This window comes from Mustela erminea, chromosome 8, assembly GCF_009829155.1.
Source record: "Mustela erminea isolate mMusErm1 chromosome 8, mMusErm1.Pri, whole genome shotgun sequence".
In the NCBI taxonomy this organism is placed as follows: domain Eukaryota; kingdom Metazoa; phylum Chordata; class Mammalia; order Carnivora; family Mustelidae; genus Mustela; species Mustela erminea.
Window position 1 is genome coordinate 91,223,505 of NC_045621.1, and position 18,570 is coordinate 91,242,074.

General features: G+C 39.8%; 1 protein-coding gene across 1 annotated transcript in view; it reads left to right on the plus strand.

Moving 5' to 3' along the window:
• The first annotated feature begins 2,419 nt into the window (after nt 1–2,419).
• NXPH2 (neurexophilin 2) overlaps nt 2,420–18,570 on the plus strand; it is a 114,414-nt gene continuing 98,263 nt past the window's right edge. Inside the window, exon 1 of the mRNA XM_032356235.1 lies at nt 2,420–3,258. Within this exon, the coding sequence (XP_032212126.1) occupies nt 3,208–3,258 (51 nt within the window). The 5' untranslated portion in view covers nt 2,420–3,207. The remainder of the gene's footprint in view (nt 3,259–18,570) is intronic.

The window sequence follows — 18,570 nt, forward strand, 5'->3', positions numbered from 1 at the left end:
CTAGCCCATAACCTAACTTTCCTCTCACTTTTCTTCAACATATTTCCTCCAGCCACTTTGCTCTACTTATTGTCCATCTATCAGTGATGGCATACGAAGTCCCTGCACTTTGCCTTGCTCAAGCTCTTCCTCCCACGTGGAATGGCTCTTCCCATTTTCTCCCACAGAGACTCATCTCGGGCATTCTTGGCAACTGAGCCAGCTCCCATTTCATCTCTGCCATGAAGCTTTTGTGTTGGTTTAGAATGATCTTTCTCCCCTCAAATTGTACGAGGCAGCACTTAAGCTTACACTTTCCTGTAATGTCTACTGTGTTGTTTATTATGTGTTTGCTGATTAGATTGTATATTCTGAAGGACAAAGCAACACATTAAATGCTACTTTCTGCCTGTTTCTTCTCCTTTCTTCTGTCCTTTCTACCTTCTTTTCCTTCCTTCTTTTCTCCTACTTTCCCATAGTATGCACAGCAGAATAGAATAAATTATCAGTAGTCACCTTATTAAAAAAAGAAACAACATAGTAATACCAGACCTTAATCAATCAATGGAATACAAAAGTTCACTCATGTCCCTTAGCTTTTAGCATGGAATTTGACACCTTTCAGCGTATTCCTTTGTGAGTATACTTTGTACTACTCAGACACATTCCAAGTTTAGGTCCCTTTAAAATTGTGTGTCCACAAAGGTATAGAAATGTCCCAAGAAATATGAACCACCTTAAAAAGTTAAGTATTACAGTAATTAAATCGCTTAATTATTTCTTTCAGTTGAGTGTTAAGTCAACCACTCATCATTTAGAGAGTTAAGGATAACAGAATTAGAAACTACTAAGTCAGGAAGGGAGCCCACCTTCTGGTTTTATAGATGAGTCAGCTGAGGCTCAGACAGCAAGTCTAAATGAATCTAAATCTTGCAAAGTCCTTTGCCTCCCCTTCCTCTTCTAGCAGCATGTCTCTAAAAAGGGGTTCCTCTATGTCTGCCAAACCCTTCCCCATTTAGTCCTTTTTGTTTCCCAAAGACTGTCTATAAATAGCATGCAGCCTTACACAGGGACCTAAAGTTGGACAAAAGGATCAACCCATAGAGATCTCTTCCAATTTTTGAAATGATCTTATTTATGCTTCTAGGATAGAAAAGCTTTCTAGAAGCAGCCTCTAAGCCTTGGTGAAGAGAGAATTTTTATGGACCTGAGGGCTAGCTATAAGAGGTGAGTTATAGATTTAGATATGTAAATAATGATTGTGTCTAAGAGGCAGTTGCATGGAATAGTAAGAGTCTGAGGACAGGCAGAAGTGGGACAGAGCTGGTGCATCCTTTGCTACTGGGTTCTGGAACTCCCAGTCAGGCTTGGCAAGGGGTTAGGAAGAACACATGGCCCTCCTTTACCTTCCTCTCTCCATACACAGAATGGAGTTATGTTAGAGAGATACCCCACCTGTAGCCTCAGAAACAACATGCTTTTAAAGTCACTCTGGGATCCCAGAATACTCTCTCTCTTCGTCTGTATAATCTTGGCACACCCAGTGAAAAGGTGGGATCTTGCCGCACCCAAGGTAATCCTACTATTCTTGGGACCTACCTGCAAGACCCCCCTGCTTCAAACGCGGTCCTGGACCATTCAAAGGCTTTTAGACTCCGTTTTCATTTCTATTTTAGGATGGGAGGTGCGTTGTAAGCGGAGAAGAAAGGTTTTCCTAAAATTCCCCTAGGAATTTCCCCTAACATTTCAGCCCAAACTTCATTTTTGTTGTTTTATTTTTTGAAGACTGGAAACCAATTGCAATTCTTCTCCCTTGCCTCAACATGTTTTTCTTCCATAAGTAAGAGTTTTGCGTTTCTGGAAGCAGGAAATAACCTTATTTTGCTCATTCTTTTTGAAGCAGCTGCTTCGAGACTCATCCCTGGAAAAGTAGTTTTATTCTCTCTGGATCTTAAATTTCCCACCTGCTCAATACAAGGGTTGATGAGGGATGGTTAAATTCTCATCCACCATAAACAGTGGAGGAGTCTGAGGCCCACTGCCCTTTGACTTTTCTCCTGGAAGGTCCAGCACAGAGGTAGCTGAAGGTTAAGGATCTCTCCAATGCCATGTGGTTAACATGGGGGTGAGGCTCACTGGCTGCAAGTTTGCAGCCTCTCCGTGGCTCAAAGACACCCCTCTCCAAGATTCTCGAGGGTGAAGCTGCTGCCGGGTCTTCTCCATTCTTTCCCGCGTCCTGGCGGAAGGTTTGTGTGGCCCAGCTCTGTCGGTCTCCCGGCCACCCAGCTGTCTATACCATCTTTAAACCCAGTCGAGCCCGCACCGCACACCTAGCTCGGTTTCTCACGGTTCTGCCACTACCCCTCTCCTCCAGGTGCCTCTCGGTTCCCACTATTTCCCACTTCCAGAAATCCCTTCAGCCACACCAGCCACACTTTGCACTCCTCGCTTGAGGCTCTGGAGCTAGGCACGGAGGTGAAGTGGGGCGCTCTCCCGGGGCGTCCCGGGCTCCAGCTCCACCTCCACCTCCCCACATCAGCCTTTCTTGTTCGCTGCCCCCCACGCCCCGCCCAGACCCCTGCTGCCTTCCCTCCAAACTCCTTGGGTGTTCTCCCGGAGCCCTTTTCCTTGCATCCATGTAGGGAGACTCCTCCCCGCCCTTACCTCCCCAGTAAAACGGGAGCGGGTCAGTGGGTAGGGCGGCTGGCCCAGCCGAGTCACCGGACCGGCTCTCCGCTGGGAGGGGACGGGGACAGAGAAGGCTCCGGGCCTTCCTCCGACTCCAGGGAGCGCTGAGCTCTGTCGGGCAGCCGCACCGCGGGTCCGGATCACCAGAGCAGCCTGGAGCGGGAACCCGGCACCAAAGCGCCCGAGCCGCTGCCTCCAGCCCGCGGGCGTCCCCCGCGCTCACCCCGACTCCGGAACGCCGGAGCCTCGGGCGCCCCTGAAGCCCCGCTCAGCGTGCGGGTCTCGAGCGGCACAGCGCGCTTTTTTCCAGGCCCCCAACAAGGAGGGGCGCGCGGGGGGCCCCAGAAGCACCTCCCGCCAGCCCGCCCTCCCCCTTCCCCGCCCGCGCAACGGGTCCGCGCGGCGCGGCGCTGCGCTCGGATTCCGGGAGGAAAGCGCCGCGCGGTGTCCCTGGCGTCCTCAGTCCTGCCCCTCGAAGTGGAGATGCGCGAGAGGCAGGCGAGGGCGCGCAGCTCGTGAGACGCCGCGCCAGCCGGCACCATGCGCCTGCGGCCGCTGCCCTTCGTCGTGGTCCCCGGCTTGCTGCAGCTGGTGAGTGTCCGGCCCGCCGCGCGCCTAGCGCGCGGGGGACGCGTTTCGGCGGGAAAACCGCGTCCGTGGCCGACTCAGAAGCGGAGACTGAGGTTGCACGGGACCTCGGGTCTGGGAGCACGCGGGGTGGAAGGAGTTTGGGGTTGCTTTAGGGGTTGGAGGGGAAGAATCGCGGAATTTAACAGGGGGACCTTGAAGCGGTTGGAGGGTTTAGCAAGGATTGGGACTTGAGGGCTGGGGTAAAGTAGGCAGAAAGTGGCCGGGGAAGAATATGCGAGAGGGGATGAGAGTAGAGGGGTACGATGAGGATGACCCGCAAGATTTGCCTCCAGGCCAGAGTTTGAGGGGCTTGGTGGTTTTTGTGTTTCACATGGTATTTTGCCCGGATGCCTGCAGACACTCCTTTCAAACCGGGCATCGTGCATCCTTGTTCTCAGTGTCAGTTAGTAGCTAGCTCCTTCCTAGGGGAAACTTAGGCAAAAGACAGATTTGGGAATCGGGGGGAGATTGGATTTGTCTTCGTTTTCCGTCTGGCGCAGGGGACTGGGATGGGGTTTTGCGCCGGTGGGGTTGCGGGATATAACTTTCACGCCCAACTCCACGCTGGAGCCCCCTCTCGGGAATCTCTTAAGCAGTTTGCTGCCAAAGACCTCTCCCACCTCGTCTGTCTGAGGGGGCTCTGAGGAATATGAAGGCCGTTAGAGGGTGGTTCAGGGTTCTCCGGCGAGAACTGTTGGTGTTAGGTGACTGTTAGTCCTTTAACTATCTTCTCTCCCTGGTTTTCCCGCGTGGCGCCGCGCTCTCCTCCTTCCGAAATATGCCTCCATAATATATATATACTGTTAGTTAATTATACTTAAGGAAGATCCCAAGTAAAACCTTCCAGAAGACAACTTTTAAAGTAAAATAGAGAAAGGGACTGCTTTCGCCTGTGGATTTCAATTGTTCTCTAGGCACTTAACCTTGATACAGTGCTGTTAAGGTTTTCTCCAGGTTCCACGGCTTCTTTGGTCCTTACACTTAAGATTTTGCTCAGTTAGCTCTGGGCTGTTAAAACAAGGTTAATGAAACCAAGCTCTCAGAGAATGATTCATCTCTCCTTTTCTCCTCTCTGCTCTTCTCTTTCTCTTTCTTTCTCTTTTCTCTTTCTCTTCTATTATTTCCTTTTAGAGGGAAAGATAACTAACTTAAGAAAGTTTCTCTGTGAGATGTATAATACTGTAGATGCCGAAGTACTTGCAAATTTTGAGGATGGAAGGGATTCTAAAAGGTCTTAGTGAAGAGGAGAGGATAAGGAAAGGTCTGTCCATTCTGGTTACAACAGAGATTAGCTTTAAAATTGCACAGCATTGAGTAAGAAATTCTTCAGTGACATCAAGAGGAAAATGCAGTGATGTTTCCAAATGTCCTTCATGGAGCCATCACATCCTGCCTATATACAGTATTGCATATTAAAATAAATTTTGCATCTAAGGCATTGTGCATGCAACATATATGCCACATTAGACTTTAGTATCATTTGCTTTTTTAAAATGTTTAAGCTGGAACCCAATAAAAGATGGTCTAACCAGCAGCATTTGTATGGTGTATATAAATAAAACTCCAAAGGCCTAGAGAAATCAGGTACTTAAGTAAGATTTCCAGGATATCTTCATGAATCTCTTAGTTAATTTAATTTTGCATTCAGTGATCATGAACTGTGTATCTGTTCCACTGTGTAAGACTCTTAAAGATGAGGAAATATATTTGGGCATATGATGGGAAAAAGTTCTCCCATCAGCCACCGTATTGGAAATGTTCCTTTTTTTTTTCACACCACCAGAGTCAATAAGAAATAGGAAATACATCTTGAAGGGATTATATACCCTCCTTAAGAGCTAGATTCTAATATTACAGCATGGATTGATTGATTCATTTTTAAGGAAGCTTATGTCAAATTCTAATCCGTTTTTGGATTGTGCTTGGGTTGTAATGTTTTTTTCCTGGAGCACTTTATCATGGTAAGTGAGGTGTGAGCTGCAGCTGTGTGATAAGCACACATTCCTTACTCTGCCATCCTTTTGGACAATAAAAGGCTGTTTACATTCTCCACATTCTTAGAGCTGTTTCCAGCCACACAACACAAGGGGGTTAGGATGTGAGCTGAAAACAGAGTGACTGAGGAAGGTAGACCTAAATGAAACCTTCCCCAGGCCCACCATGTACCCCACCCTGGCAGGTATCAAGGAGGGCAGGTCATAACTGGATCCTTTGGATGACTCACAGTTTTATTCTACCTTTTCCAAGCTGATATTGGACTTACTTGCTCAGTCCCAACAGCAAGTGGATAAAGTGTTTTCTAGATGTGAAAACTGGACTTTAAAAGAAATTTAAAATTTCTAGGACCTAGACATAGTTGTATTTAGTAGATCTGCCATGGGGGGAGTGCAGAAGTGGGGGCAAGGTTGGATTATTGCTGGAATTAAATTTCATTTTTTCAACCACCTGGGCAACCTGAAGAATGTACTTTTTAAAACACGCTAAGTATTTTAAACCAGTAGTGGATTCATTTGGGGATTTTGAAATTGAATTTTAAGAAAATGGTCTGTTTCATCGAAAACAGTCACATGGAATTGGGTCCAAATAAGTCAGTGGGTCCAAATAACCACATGATACTGGTACAATAACTAGAATGTTTTTACCTGTTTTTGTAATACTTAAAATTTGTAAGAAAACAGTCGGATGAATTGGTAAATATTGCAGGTAGCCTATGAAGTACGTGCATGTTAGCTGCCCTTGTCCAGGTCTCCTTCCTGCGTCCAGTGTTTTAACAGATAGGTTGCTCACCTAATTAATAGGATTGCTAGGCAGTTACAAAATTTAAATATCAATCCTGAATGTATTACTTTCTCCGAAATCCTTATTCAGCAACCATTCTTTATTATAGTATTAACAACACATTATTTCTTTTCTGCCATCTAATGATGAGAAAATTAGCATTTGAAATTAATATTATAATATAATGAGTGTTATTTCCTGACATGATGCAAAGTAAAGACTTCTCCAGATGACAACTTCTTACAGATTTACATGATAATTTAGGACTCATAATAAGTGTGATTTTTGCCTTTAAGTAAAATGCAGATTGTAAAAGATTAAATTTGAATTTAAATAGATTATTAGCTTGAGTTTAAGTTAAAATTCAGTGATGATTTTTAAAATAAGTTTGTCATACATTTCAACTTGTTTTTCTGTGTTACAAAGTAAAATATAAATTAGAAGTGATGTAAGGTAGCGAATTTTTAGAATTCTATAAAATCAGAACCCTTGTGAGGAAAGGTGTTACAATTTTAAGTTTATCCTCATTGTGTAGTATCTTCCCACATGAACTTCCTTTGTTTATCTTTTAATAAATTAGTAATTTTAGAATTTGTTTACTATGATATTCATAACATATATTATTCTCAGCTCCGTATTTACAAAAAGTGGTAACTCATGACTGTCTTCCATTCAAAAATCGTAATTTCCCTCATACAGTTCTGATCAATAAACATCAAAACAGTATTTTCTAGTGTAGGATCAATAGTCTCTTGGCGAGATGTGATAACGCACAGGCGTAAAAATACTGCAATATCATGGCTACGACTTAAGAGTTGACGGGGCATTACAATTAATTCCTCATTAAAAACACCATTATCTTAGACGTTCTTAAAAATGAGAATTAGGATTAGACAGCTAAGTCCTCTATTCTCGCCATTCACCTCTCCGTGCATGTTGTGTTCCCTTGGCCTATTCTGAGATTTATGTTATCTGGTTCAGTTTTAAATGCCTTCCACATAGGAAATTGACTCCTCTTGGGAACTTATTTTATAGCTTAATAGATTTCCAAATGGAAAAGAAAAGCTTTCTTAATCTTCGTTGTTGTTTGTTTTTCTTTAAGATTCTTTTTGTATTGTTTTTGATTAGTGATCAAAATGCTCAATAAGGCAGAAGGCTTTTTGGAAAACCTTTTAGAGGTTTTACATTGTCAGCTTAAAATGTGTAGCTCTTGCAAATCGAATGAATTAAGAAATGTTGATTTTATAATATGTTGTCCACCTTTTACCTGTTAAAGAGCTAATCAATACACTTTGAATGATTTAGACATTTGGTAGTAGCAATCAAAGGTGAATATAAATGTGTCACAGGTTTGTGATTTTGTAAAAGCTCTAAGACTGTCTCTTACTGTTTACATATTCTGCGGACTCCTTTACCTGAAGCATTGCTGGGTAAGATTTGAAAAAAGAATTACAGCTGCACACTCAAGTGCCTACAGTTAGGGCTGTGTCAGCGTTTCTGTAGAGAATCTCATTTCTATCTTAGCCATAAGCATTATTGCTGGTAAGAAGTTGGCATTTAATATCTTGATCTGGGAGTCAATTATTTTAAAGCTGCTTTAAAAAATTGGGCCAAATGATCTTGAGCACTCATCCATGTGAGGTTACTCTAGTAGTATTCGTACAGTACGGAAGACCATGATTTAACAAACTAATTTCTGTATTAATCTGGCATAGACATTATAATGTTTAAATTATTTTAAATAATCCTTTCCCAATTAACCCATTTATTGCACTGTTGTAAGACTTTGAAACACTATTTCATCATAAGTGTTTTTTACCGTGCCAAAATCAGATGCCCTAATGATTATTTTTATGAGTTTTTACTTGCTAACAATCTACTTGATTTTTCAAAAATTATTTTTGAAATGACCAGTGGTGTTAATATAACTCCATTCCTTATTTCAAAACCCTGTTCCATTAAAAAAGGATTTAAAACAATTTACAGCATAGATTTTCATATTATAGAAGGAATTCTAAGATATGATTGAAAACGTTCATTTTAGGTTATTTTTAATTTATGAAAATCTAGATAAAAACCTTCAAACAACTGTTTGGTTCATTGTGCTATAAGATCAGTATATAATAAGGGATTCTGTTTCTTTGTAGAATGACCATTAAAAATTAAAATGTCATTATCTAAACCCAAAAGCTACAAATCGTATTTTCCTTTTTTCTTTGCCAGATCATTTAAGAAGTTAAAATAATGTCTTTAAACTTGCCGTTCTTATCAATTTTGTCTGTCCTTGATTTATGGACGTACAGTAAGGGACAAGGGAAGTTTTGTATACTTAAATTAGAATAATAATGCTGTCTTAAAGGTGCACGTACTTACTATTTTCAAGTTTCTTCCATACAGTTTATCATGTTCTGTTCTCCCAATAAAACTATAAGATCAAGAGGGGTATTTTAAATGTCTCCATTTGTGTATTGGAATGAACAATGTTCCATTTTTAAATAAATTGCACATTCAACAAATATTGACTGACTGGCTGTTTTGACCCAGACAACCACACCGAGATGACAGGAGACACTGGGGATGTACCAGTAAGCAGAGTAGGACTGCTCTGAGAGTGTGAGTGTGTGGATGTGTGCCCACACATTTGTGTGTATGTGTCTTGTGCAAGTCCCTTAACAAGCTCAACCCTTCATCTATAAATGAAGTCATTAATGATAAAGTGGATGAAAAGTGCTTTCTTGCATCACTTTCCTTTTTATCATATGGTAACAGTGTTTCTGGATTTTTCTTTTTATGAATTACATCTTTAATTACTGTAAAATTTAAAGTATGTCTTAATACAAACATAATTGTTTTAAAGATAAGTTTTACGTGGAGTTTATGCTGTGTAGCCACATCACAAATGATATGTGTATTTAGAAGTAGATTTAAAACACTGCAAGATTGATTAATGTTATCACTGTTTATGGGAAGAGAAAATTAGTGAAAGTAGGCAAAGGGAATTGATGAACATTTATTTAACCCATATAATCAACAAAATCAATAAAATTTAAATTAAAATGGTGTATTCAGGCTTTTTTCCCCTTCTATACTATTTTTAAATTGTAAACTACGAAAATCTAGTTATTGCTTTAATTTAAATAAAAGTAAATTGATGCTGAGTTAAATTCTAATAATTAAGATAAACAACGTAACGCTGTAATACTGTACTTCAACCAGAAAATGATCATGTGACTTTTGTACACCTCAGTAGAATCCAGCCTATTTAAATCAGAAATAGTTTTAACTAACTAAAAAGTTTTCAGGAATTTAGATGTAAATGGTATGGAAATTTTAAAAGAAAACCAACAAAGAACTGGCATGTGAGACCCTATCAAAGGTGGAGAAAATGTTAGTAGTCTTAACATTAGGAATCGAGCCATCTGAAACAGACCTACTAGTCCTGGGGTTCACTCCAATTACATATTAAACAATGTAAATGTCTTTAAAAATGAACCCTGACGGGGGCACCTGGGTGGCTCAGTGGGTTAAGCCTCTGCCTTTGGCTAGGGTCATGACCCTGGGGTTCTGGGATCGATTAAGCCCTGCATCGGGCTCTCTGCTCAGCAGGGAGCCTGCTTCCCCCTTTCTCTCTACCTGCCTCTCTGCCTACTTGTGATCTCTCTCTGTCAAAAAAAAAAAAAAAAAAAAAAAGAACCCTGACATTGTGATATTACTGTTTGGGCCAGATAAGGTAAGTTTATGGTCATAAAAACACTTGTTTAATTCTCTTCATGCAAGAATATGCAAGATTATGACTTTCAAGCATTGTAGTATAATACTGACAATATAAAAACCTTATCAGTTTTACCTTAAGTTACATAGATGTATATTTATTCATTCACAATAGTAACTTAAGAAATAGTCTACATTATTTGCAGAGGGAGACCGCATGTTTAATTTATATAAAGTCCATGTGCTTCCCATTCCAGAATTCTACCCCCCGTTTATGTGTACAGACTTAACCACTGAAAGTGTTTGATTGAGTATGACAATCGCATGACATTTTGAATGGATAATGTATACAATAAGAGAATAGGGACTCTAAAGAACTATTTAACCTTTTGCAGTAGTGATAACAATCATTTTTATTAACAAAGTCTTACTTTCAATAACCCAAACAGAAGGCAATTGGGATCAGTATAAAAAAAATTGCTATGGAGATTTAAAAAAAAAAAAAGGGAGGTGAAGTTTTCAAATGTGTGTTTTCCATAACTGTGAATTCACCTGTTAATCCCATGTCGATGACTCCCAAATTTGCACCTCGGTCCCTGACCTGCTCTTCAGACTCCAAGACCATATCTCCATAGCTCCCTGTTCATTTTGACTCGGATGTTTTATTACCAACTCACAACCACTCACCATGTTCGAAGTCACATCTTTCCTGAACAAGTGTCTTCTAATATTCATGGGTTCAGATCTTCAAGTCACAACCTCCCCCTTTTTAATGTCTGGTATCTTTGTGCTCAGACTGTGGAGACAAGTGACTCGGTATAAAGCGCTACATGGTTTACTAGATTCTTTTCCCATATGTGATCCTGTGTTTTATCTTCGCATCAGCTGTGAAAGGTAAGCAGAACAGTAATGACTTTAGTGCATCCACTTTGCAGATGAAGAAACAAAAGCGTTGAAGGTTTCAGAAATGGGCTGTAGACCAGAAAAAGATAGTTCAGCTAAAAGGTCAGGGCAGTATCCACTCACAGCAGAAGGTCATGAGATCTGACTTTGACCTCCAGAACGCCTCACTCTGTTCAGTGTCCATGCTGAAGTAGAAACCTCAACTCATTCATTTTAGGAAAGTTTTAAACAAGTTTGTCATAAAGTCAAAGAAGGTAAACACAACAAACAGGTTCTTGGATCATGTCCTTTGGTCAGCAGTTCCATTTAGAATTTAATCTCCCAGAGTCCAGTTTGCCAAGTACTTTGGCCAGTAAATGTAGCTCCAGTTAGGATCAACCGAGGATCTAAGAGTTCCTCTAATTTCTCAAGATCTCAACCTGCACCACTTGAGATGAAAAAGATGAACAGGAAGAGAGCAAACGGTCTTAATTTCTGTTAAGGGCCACTTAATCCCAGGTGTCTAAGGAGAAGGTCGCAATGTGAGAAGGAGCCTGGGGGATGGGGCCGGGCTACATAGTAGGTACTTACCCTTGTGCAGAACTTGGGAGCATCCGTATGTGATTGTTCTTTAGCAGTAGCAAACTTCCTCTTGTTCTCTCTTCCCTTTCTTACATTTGTAAAGGTAGTATATTATTGACTCTCCATCCTGATCTCTTTGGATCTCTTTTTAACATTTCTATGCACAACCCCCTCCCCTCCACTTTTTGATTTCCATTCTAACTCTGGGCAACGGTAAGTCTCCTGCAAAGAAGTACCCCCAGGTGCTGGTGTTGGATGCACCTTGCCAGGAAGTGCTCAGAGTCAGAATGTCCTTCTGTTCTCTTCCCTCCCCCTTCAGCCAGCTTTTAACAAATGACTCACAGGTGCCAGGGTTGTCTTGCTTGGAGACTTGGCGGAATATTCCAGAGTTTCCTTTGAGGCAGCAGGTTGAATCTACCTCAGGTGGATTTTGCCTGACATCATACATTTCCAAGGCTTCCTTCCACTCTCTGACCTGCAGCTCCACGCTCTTACCAGACTTCCCTGGAACCTCTTCATTAGAAATCACTCGCATTCAAACACTGGCTCAGGGTCTGCTTCTGGGGAAACCGACCTAAGATTTCTGTTTAAATTTTTTTTTTAAATATTCAGAAACTTTTAAAATAGGTATTCTCATTCCTTTCTGCTTTCTGCCATCTCACAGTAAGAGATAATCACTATGAATACTTTAATGTGTATTTTTCCAGAAATTATGGATATGTATGCTTTTATCATAATTATATCAATACAACATAATGTGCTATAACATTTTTGTTATAGAATATATATTATGGCCATTTTTATGTAATATAGAACAGCTTATATTTTTGAGGATTCATAGTATTTCATAGCATTGACATACCATTAATGTATTTGATCAATCCCTTATTAATATTTTGACTGTTTTGAAGTTTTTGTATACACTTGTAAATATGTAAAATGAATTCCTAGAGTTGAAAATTTTGGTTCAATGCTGGGAATGTACAATATGATTTTTGATAAATATAAATTGTCCCCTAACAATACCAAAAGAGAGTACCACACACAGTGTATTGGCACATGTGTGTTCCTATCTGGATAGTGTTTTCTCTTTTTTTTTTTTAACTTTTCCAATCTATTAGAGGAAAGAACTTCATTGTTTATAGTGAAGGTGAAGTGTGTTTTCATATTTAACCATTGTATTTCTTATTCTTATTAATTTTCTTAATTTTTCCATTCTTTTTTTTCCTACAGCTTTAAATTTCTATGTCTTTTATATTGCTCTTGCACAATTGTTGTTTATTTTATTTTATTTATATATATATATTTTTAAAGATTTTATTTATGTATCTGACAGAGAGAGACACATGGAGAGAGGGAACACAAGCAGGGGGAGGGGGAGAGGGAGAAGCGGGCTCTCACTGAACTGGGAGCCCAATGTGGGACCTGATCCCAGGGCTCGGGGGTCATGACCTGAGCTGAAGGGAGACGCTTAAGGACTGAGCTACCCAGGCGCCCTTGTTGTTTATTTTATTATTCCTTGGATATTTTATACATTATGGGGTTGTTGTGGATACTGTTTCTATGCCTGACATTTTAAAATTATTTTTTGCTGGCATACAAGGAAAGATATTTATTTTAGTGTATTTATGTTTGTATGAGTTCTATTTCTGAACTAGATTCTTTTTAATAATCCTTTAATTCGATTCTCCTGGATTTTACATATAGATAATTTTATTACTATAAATAATCTTACATTTGTCTCTTTAGTAAACATTGATGCCTCTTGAGTTAAAATCTATTCTCCTAGTGTATTGAGTAAAACCTTCAGAATACTGTTGACTAACACTGGGAAAGACAGAGTTCTTGTATTTCCAGCGTCAGTGAACACTTCACTCAATATGTTTACTTTTAGCTTCTGGTAATTTATCAAGTTAAGAATATACTTTTATATTTTACATTAAAAAAATCGTTGATCTCAGAGGTCGATTTCAAATATGTTTTTAGCATCCTTCAAAATGATCATATATTTTTAAAATGCTAACCTCCATGTATTTCTTATTTATATAACATAATTTCCCCAATATTTTTCCTAAAATTTTCCCAATATTAAGCTGTTTAAACCAAGTTAAATGATCTATATTTTAATATACTGGTACATGTGTTTTTATCTTCTTAGTATTTTATTTAGGAACATTGATAATAATACATAAGTAAAATACAACAAAAGTGGTTTTACATCAGGATTATTCTAAGATCATAATTAGAAAGACTTCTATTTTTTTTCCTTAGTTCTGGGAGAAATTAAGATGAGAATTGCTTCTGCTTTGGAAGGTTGTTGGGAATCATTTTAATCCACTTGAGGCTTTTTGTTTCAGGAGAGATCTATTGGAAACATTTAATTGCCATTATGACTACTTATCCCCTCAGATTTTTTTTCTTAAAAACTTTATTGAGTCCCTTTTGTTATTTTAAAAGAAAAGTATGCATCTTTGCACATCTTCAAATTTACTTAGTGTAATATCATATACGCTATTACTTTAATTTTTAAAAATTAACTTCATATCTGTGAATTTACACCAAATCCCCCTGATCCTCTTGCCCCAACCAAGTTTGTGTGTTTCGGAACAGCCGTTGCTGGGGGACGGCCTTCATTCTTTTTGTAGATCTATGGCTGTAACTAGAAACTTTCTGTGGCAGATTCCAGAGTTAATTCTGTAAGCTGCCCAAGATGAATGAAGCCTCACGTTAAAGGGTGAGCCTCTAGAGCCTCAGCCCTCTTTCTGCTCACTGGACAGACATTGCAGCCTTCTGGGAACAGCCCTGGTACCTGTGTGAGCTCCCAGCTCCCCCTGGGCTGAGCTTGGTGGTGGGAAGAGGGTATTCGTGGGTGGGAGCGTTGGGGAGGGGTGGTTGGGAGTAAACCCCAGCTTACTGCTCAGGTGTTGTTCTCCTTTGTCTTTGATTACGGGCTATTCAGCACATCTGGCTTTTGCATCATTCTGATCCACTCTTCTTTCCTTCCTCTGGAGGCTCTCACATCTTGTGGACTCTTGGCCTCCTTTCCTCTTTCTAGCATCACTATGCATTCATTCTTGTTTTTGCATTCCTAGTTCATGTTGTGGGAAATCTGGGAGGGAGGCAAGGTAAATACATTCACTCAGCTTTCCCCATTGCAACTGGAAATCTTTTAGTCATTTTTGGCTCATTTTTCTTCATCCCCTACAATATCCATTCAGTCACAAAATCCTACGAAATTTCCTTCCAAATCCTTCTGTAAACTGTCTCTTCCTCTCCACCTGGTGCCACTTCATCACTACAGCAGCTTCTAGCTGGTCTACTTTATTCCAAAACAAGCCTTCTAAATTCACTCCACATGCCATAGAATCAGCTTTCTTAAATCCTCTTTGAATTTACTGTATCACTCAACTTTTTTTTTTTTTAAGATTTTATTTATTTGAGAGACAGAGTGAGTGAGAGCACATGAGCAGGGGCCAGAGGGAGAGGGAGAAGCAGACTCCTTGCTGAAGAGGGGGTCCAACATTGGGGCTTGATCCCAGGACCCTAGAATCATGATCCTAGCCAAAGGCAGACACTTAACCAACTGACCCACCCAGGTGTCCCTGTCATTCTACTTTTAAGAATGAGGTTGTGATTCCCATTTTCCTAACATGTGGTATCTAAGTTTTTTTGGCCTGGGTTTCTAGCCTTTAATCTCTTGTCCAATATTCATCACATGCTACAAACTGCAGCCAGGTCTGCATCCTTAATACTCTATGGATCCTTTAGAGTAGAGGGAAAGCCTAGGTTTTGATGACAGAATGATTTGGATTCAGTGCTTTCTTTGGCATCTTGGACAAGCCAATACGTCTACTCAATGTCAGTTTCTTCAAAAAATAATGTCAATTATAGCTATTTCATAAAGTTGTGATGATTGTCTAAAAAATGTAAAATGCCTAGTACCTAGTATTAGCTTAAAAAAGATCAGCGTTCCTTTCCATCGGCAACATCTTAGCTTCTTGGTATGCAAGCAACGGAAGCTGACTCTGACAAACTTAAGCAGAGAAGAAATTCATGAGAACAGGGCAACTCACGGGAAAATTTGGAGAACCAGGCATGTCTAGAGCAGAATCAAGGATCTGGGTATCAGGAAAGTATCATTTAGACAAGAGGATGAATAAATGCCAACTTTTTTTTTTTTTTTCCTCCAGTCCTTCTTTTGCTTCATTTAGGATGTCATGTTCAGGTCAAGAGCGTCTGGTAGACTTGAAAAAGTTGGGCTGCTTAGACCAACAGTTCTACACATCCTAAGGAATCAACACTCCGTGTTCCCATTAGAGAGAGCTTGTGATCAGAACTCCTGCTAAAGGAAGAACTCTATCAGAGGAGGAGACCCAAACTCCTACAGCTCTTCATCTTGATTAGTGTGATTTTTTTGACTCATAGATTTAAAGAACCACAGATCACCAGACATTTAAGAGAAATCATTGACAAAAAGGAGGAGGAAGAAGAGGAGCTACCCTGCAGGAAAAAAATAATATAGGGGATAGATTTCAATTTGAAGGATTCCTAATTAGTATTCTCAGAAACTCAAGAGGTTATTGCATCCTGAAAATAAGAATAGACTGCTATGAAGAAAGATCAATTACGCAATGAGAAAGAATTCCTGGAAATGAAACGTATAACTGATGAAATTTAGAAGTTGAGGAGAAGATTGAAAAGAACAGGGCTAAAGTTTATGCTGGTGAACTCTTTTTACTTTTTCTTTTTTTTTTTTAAGATTTTGTTTATTGACTTATTTGTTTGATGGAGAGAGAGAGGGAACATAAGCAGGGAGAGTAGGAGTGGGAGAAGCAGACTCCCTGCTGAGCAGGGTGCCTGATGCAGGACTCTATCCCAGGGCCCTGCGATCATGACCTGAGCTGAAGGCAGACGCCTAATGACTGAGCCACCCAGGCACCCATGCTGGTGAACTCTTAAGAGGAAGCCAGCCACAACAGAACCAAAAGACCAAAATAGGAAATAGGAGTTAACAGTGAAGAGACACAGAAGACAAATTCAGAAAATCCAGTAAGATGCTCCTGAAACAGACACTGTGAGGGGAGGGAACATAGTAAAAAATTGAAAAACAAACAGACAAACAAAACAAAACAAAACAACAACAAAATAAACAGTGTTGAAGGGGCTGATTTAAAAAGAAAAAAAAAATCTGGTGAAATTTCTGAACTTGAAGGAGAAAATAGAAAATCCTGAGAGTTTTCAGAGAAACGAGATTACCGACACACACACACACACACATACACATCTCATTAACCACACTGGATGTTGGAGGCAAAGCAATAATGCCTTCATCGTTCTGAGAGGAAAGGGGTATTGAACCAATAGCAAAACTATAAAGTATGAAGGAAAAAGGAGAAAGAAAAAGCAGAGAAAATAAAAAATGACTTGGGCATGCAAGGATCTCAGGGGAATTGCTACTCACTCCATATGGAACAATTTTCAAAGAAATACCTCAGCCAAGCAAGTGGAAATATAGAACGGGAGGATGATGTGGGATATAGTGGTGTCTGAATATGAGTCAGAAGTGAAGGAAACTGGAAAAGGATCCGTTAGCCTCTGACCCTGGAAAGGTATGGGGTTCCGCTTCCTTTTCTAGTTCAGTTACACTGTGGCTCTACAGGGATTTCCATTTCAACCGTTTCAGTTCTCTAAATGCTGTTTTTTAGTGTTTAGAATGGATTTACACACAAAGCATGAATGATTGAAATATAGTCTAAGAATGGAATGTAACCGCAATGAATATTAATGAACTTAAGTAACAGAATATTTTAAAAATTTGGAGGTAAATGGAAGACACAGGTGAAGATAAGCAAGCGTGCCAGTTTCCTTATCTTTCATAGGAAGCAGTTAAGAGGAGCTGTCTAATGTTAAAAAAAAATTAAGAAATAGAATTCAAATGTTAAAAGCTACCAAACAATAGAAGAATTAAAAATAACACAACCAACAAAAATGCTCACGTGAATTTATTTACAGTGCGCTTTTATTTTTTCCTGTCATATAAACAGATTAGAATACTAAATTTAATAGTAACATCAGGAGATGGGATTGTGACCTTCAAATGTGATTGTATGAGTGCACTTCTTTTTGTGTAGTGTTCTTGACAAATGTTATCACTATGAATTTCAAAATAAGGGAGGTCTTCTTCGTAAAGGGAGCAGTTGTAAAGACATGCATGTGAGGTAATGTGTGCTTACACAGGGATGTGACGGGTATGTTAATGGCATAGATTGTGGTGATATTTTCATGAGTGAATACTTATCTCCAAGTGTATATGTGATAAATGTATAGCTTCTTGTATGTCCACCATGCCTTAATAAAGGATTTGAAAAAAGGGGTAAGCAGAGGTCATCTCTTGGGTCTTGCCATAGGGCAGGGTTTCCCAACCTCAGCACTATTGACATTTTGGGCCAAGTAATTACTTTAGTGAAGGGTTGGGGTAGTGAAAATGGGGCTGCTCTGGGCATTGTAGGATGTTCAGCAGCATCCCTAGCCTCTACCCACTAGATGCCAGTAGCACACTCTCCCAGTTGTGACAACCAAGAATATCTCCAGACACTGACCAATGCGTCCTGGAGGACAGACACTCCGGGACTGAGGCCCACCACTGTAGGAGATTCCTGGCTGTGAGAAGCGGAGCCAGGTGACCTCTTTGGCCTCTGCCAATTAAATACTCTATCTTTGCGCTATTGGGAAGGGATCGACATTTTGCATAGACCTAATTTCTTAACACTTTTTTTTTTTTAACCCCATCTTAGCTTCCTTCAGTTCAGTTTTCTTCAGGTCAGTTCAATTCAAACTGTGTTTTTGAGTGCAGCTGTGTCAGACACTCTGCCCTGGGTACCCACCTCTATTTAACAAATTTTCATTTTTAAGGCAAATGGATGAGTGATTCCTCTGATATTGCCCTCCTGGATAAGATTTCCCTCTTAGTAGAAATTCACACGCTTCATTTTGCCTCAGGTACAGCTCTTACCAGTTGTTAGGGCTGCTCAGAGAGTTTTAGTAAAGCCTTTGAATTTCCATATTTTAAAATGTGGTAATAAGTTTAAAGACAGCAAATAAAAATGAAAATGGTGATCATCAATGATAGTTGGCTAATAAAAATGTGAACTAAATCACACTTGATGTATGTATTTGTTACAATTAAAATGTAGTGGGATTACAGTCTTCAAAAGAGTTTATCACAAACCTAGATTACATTATGCACATCAGAACTAGAGAGTAGCACTTTTTAAATTTTTTTTATTTTTTTATTTTTTTTATTTATTTTTTTTTATAAAC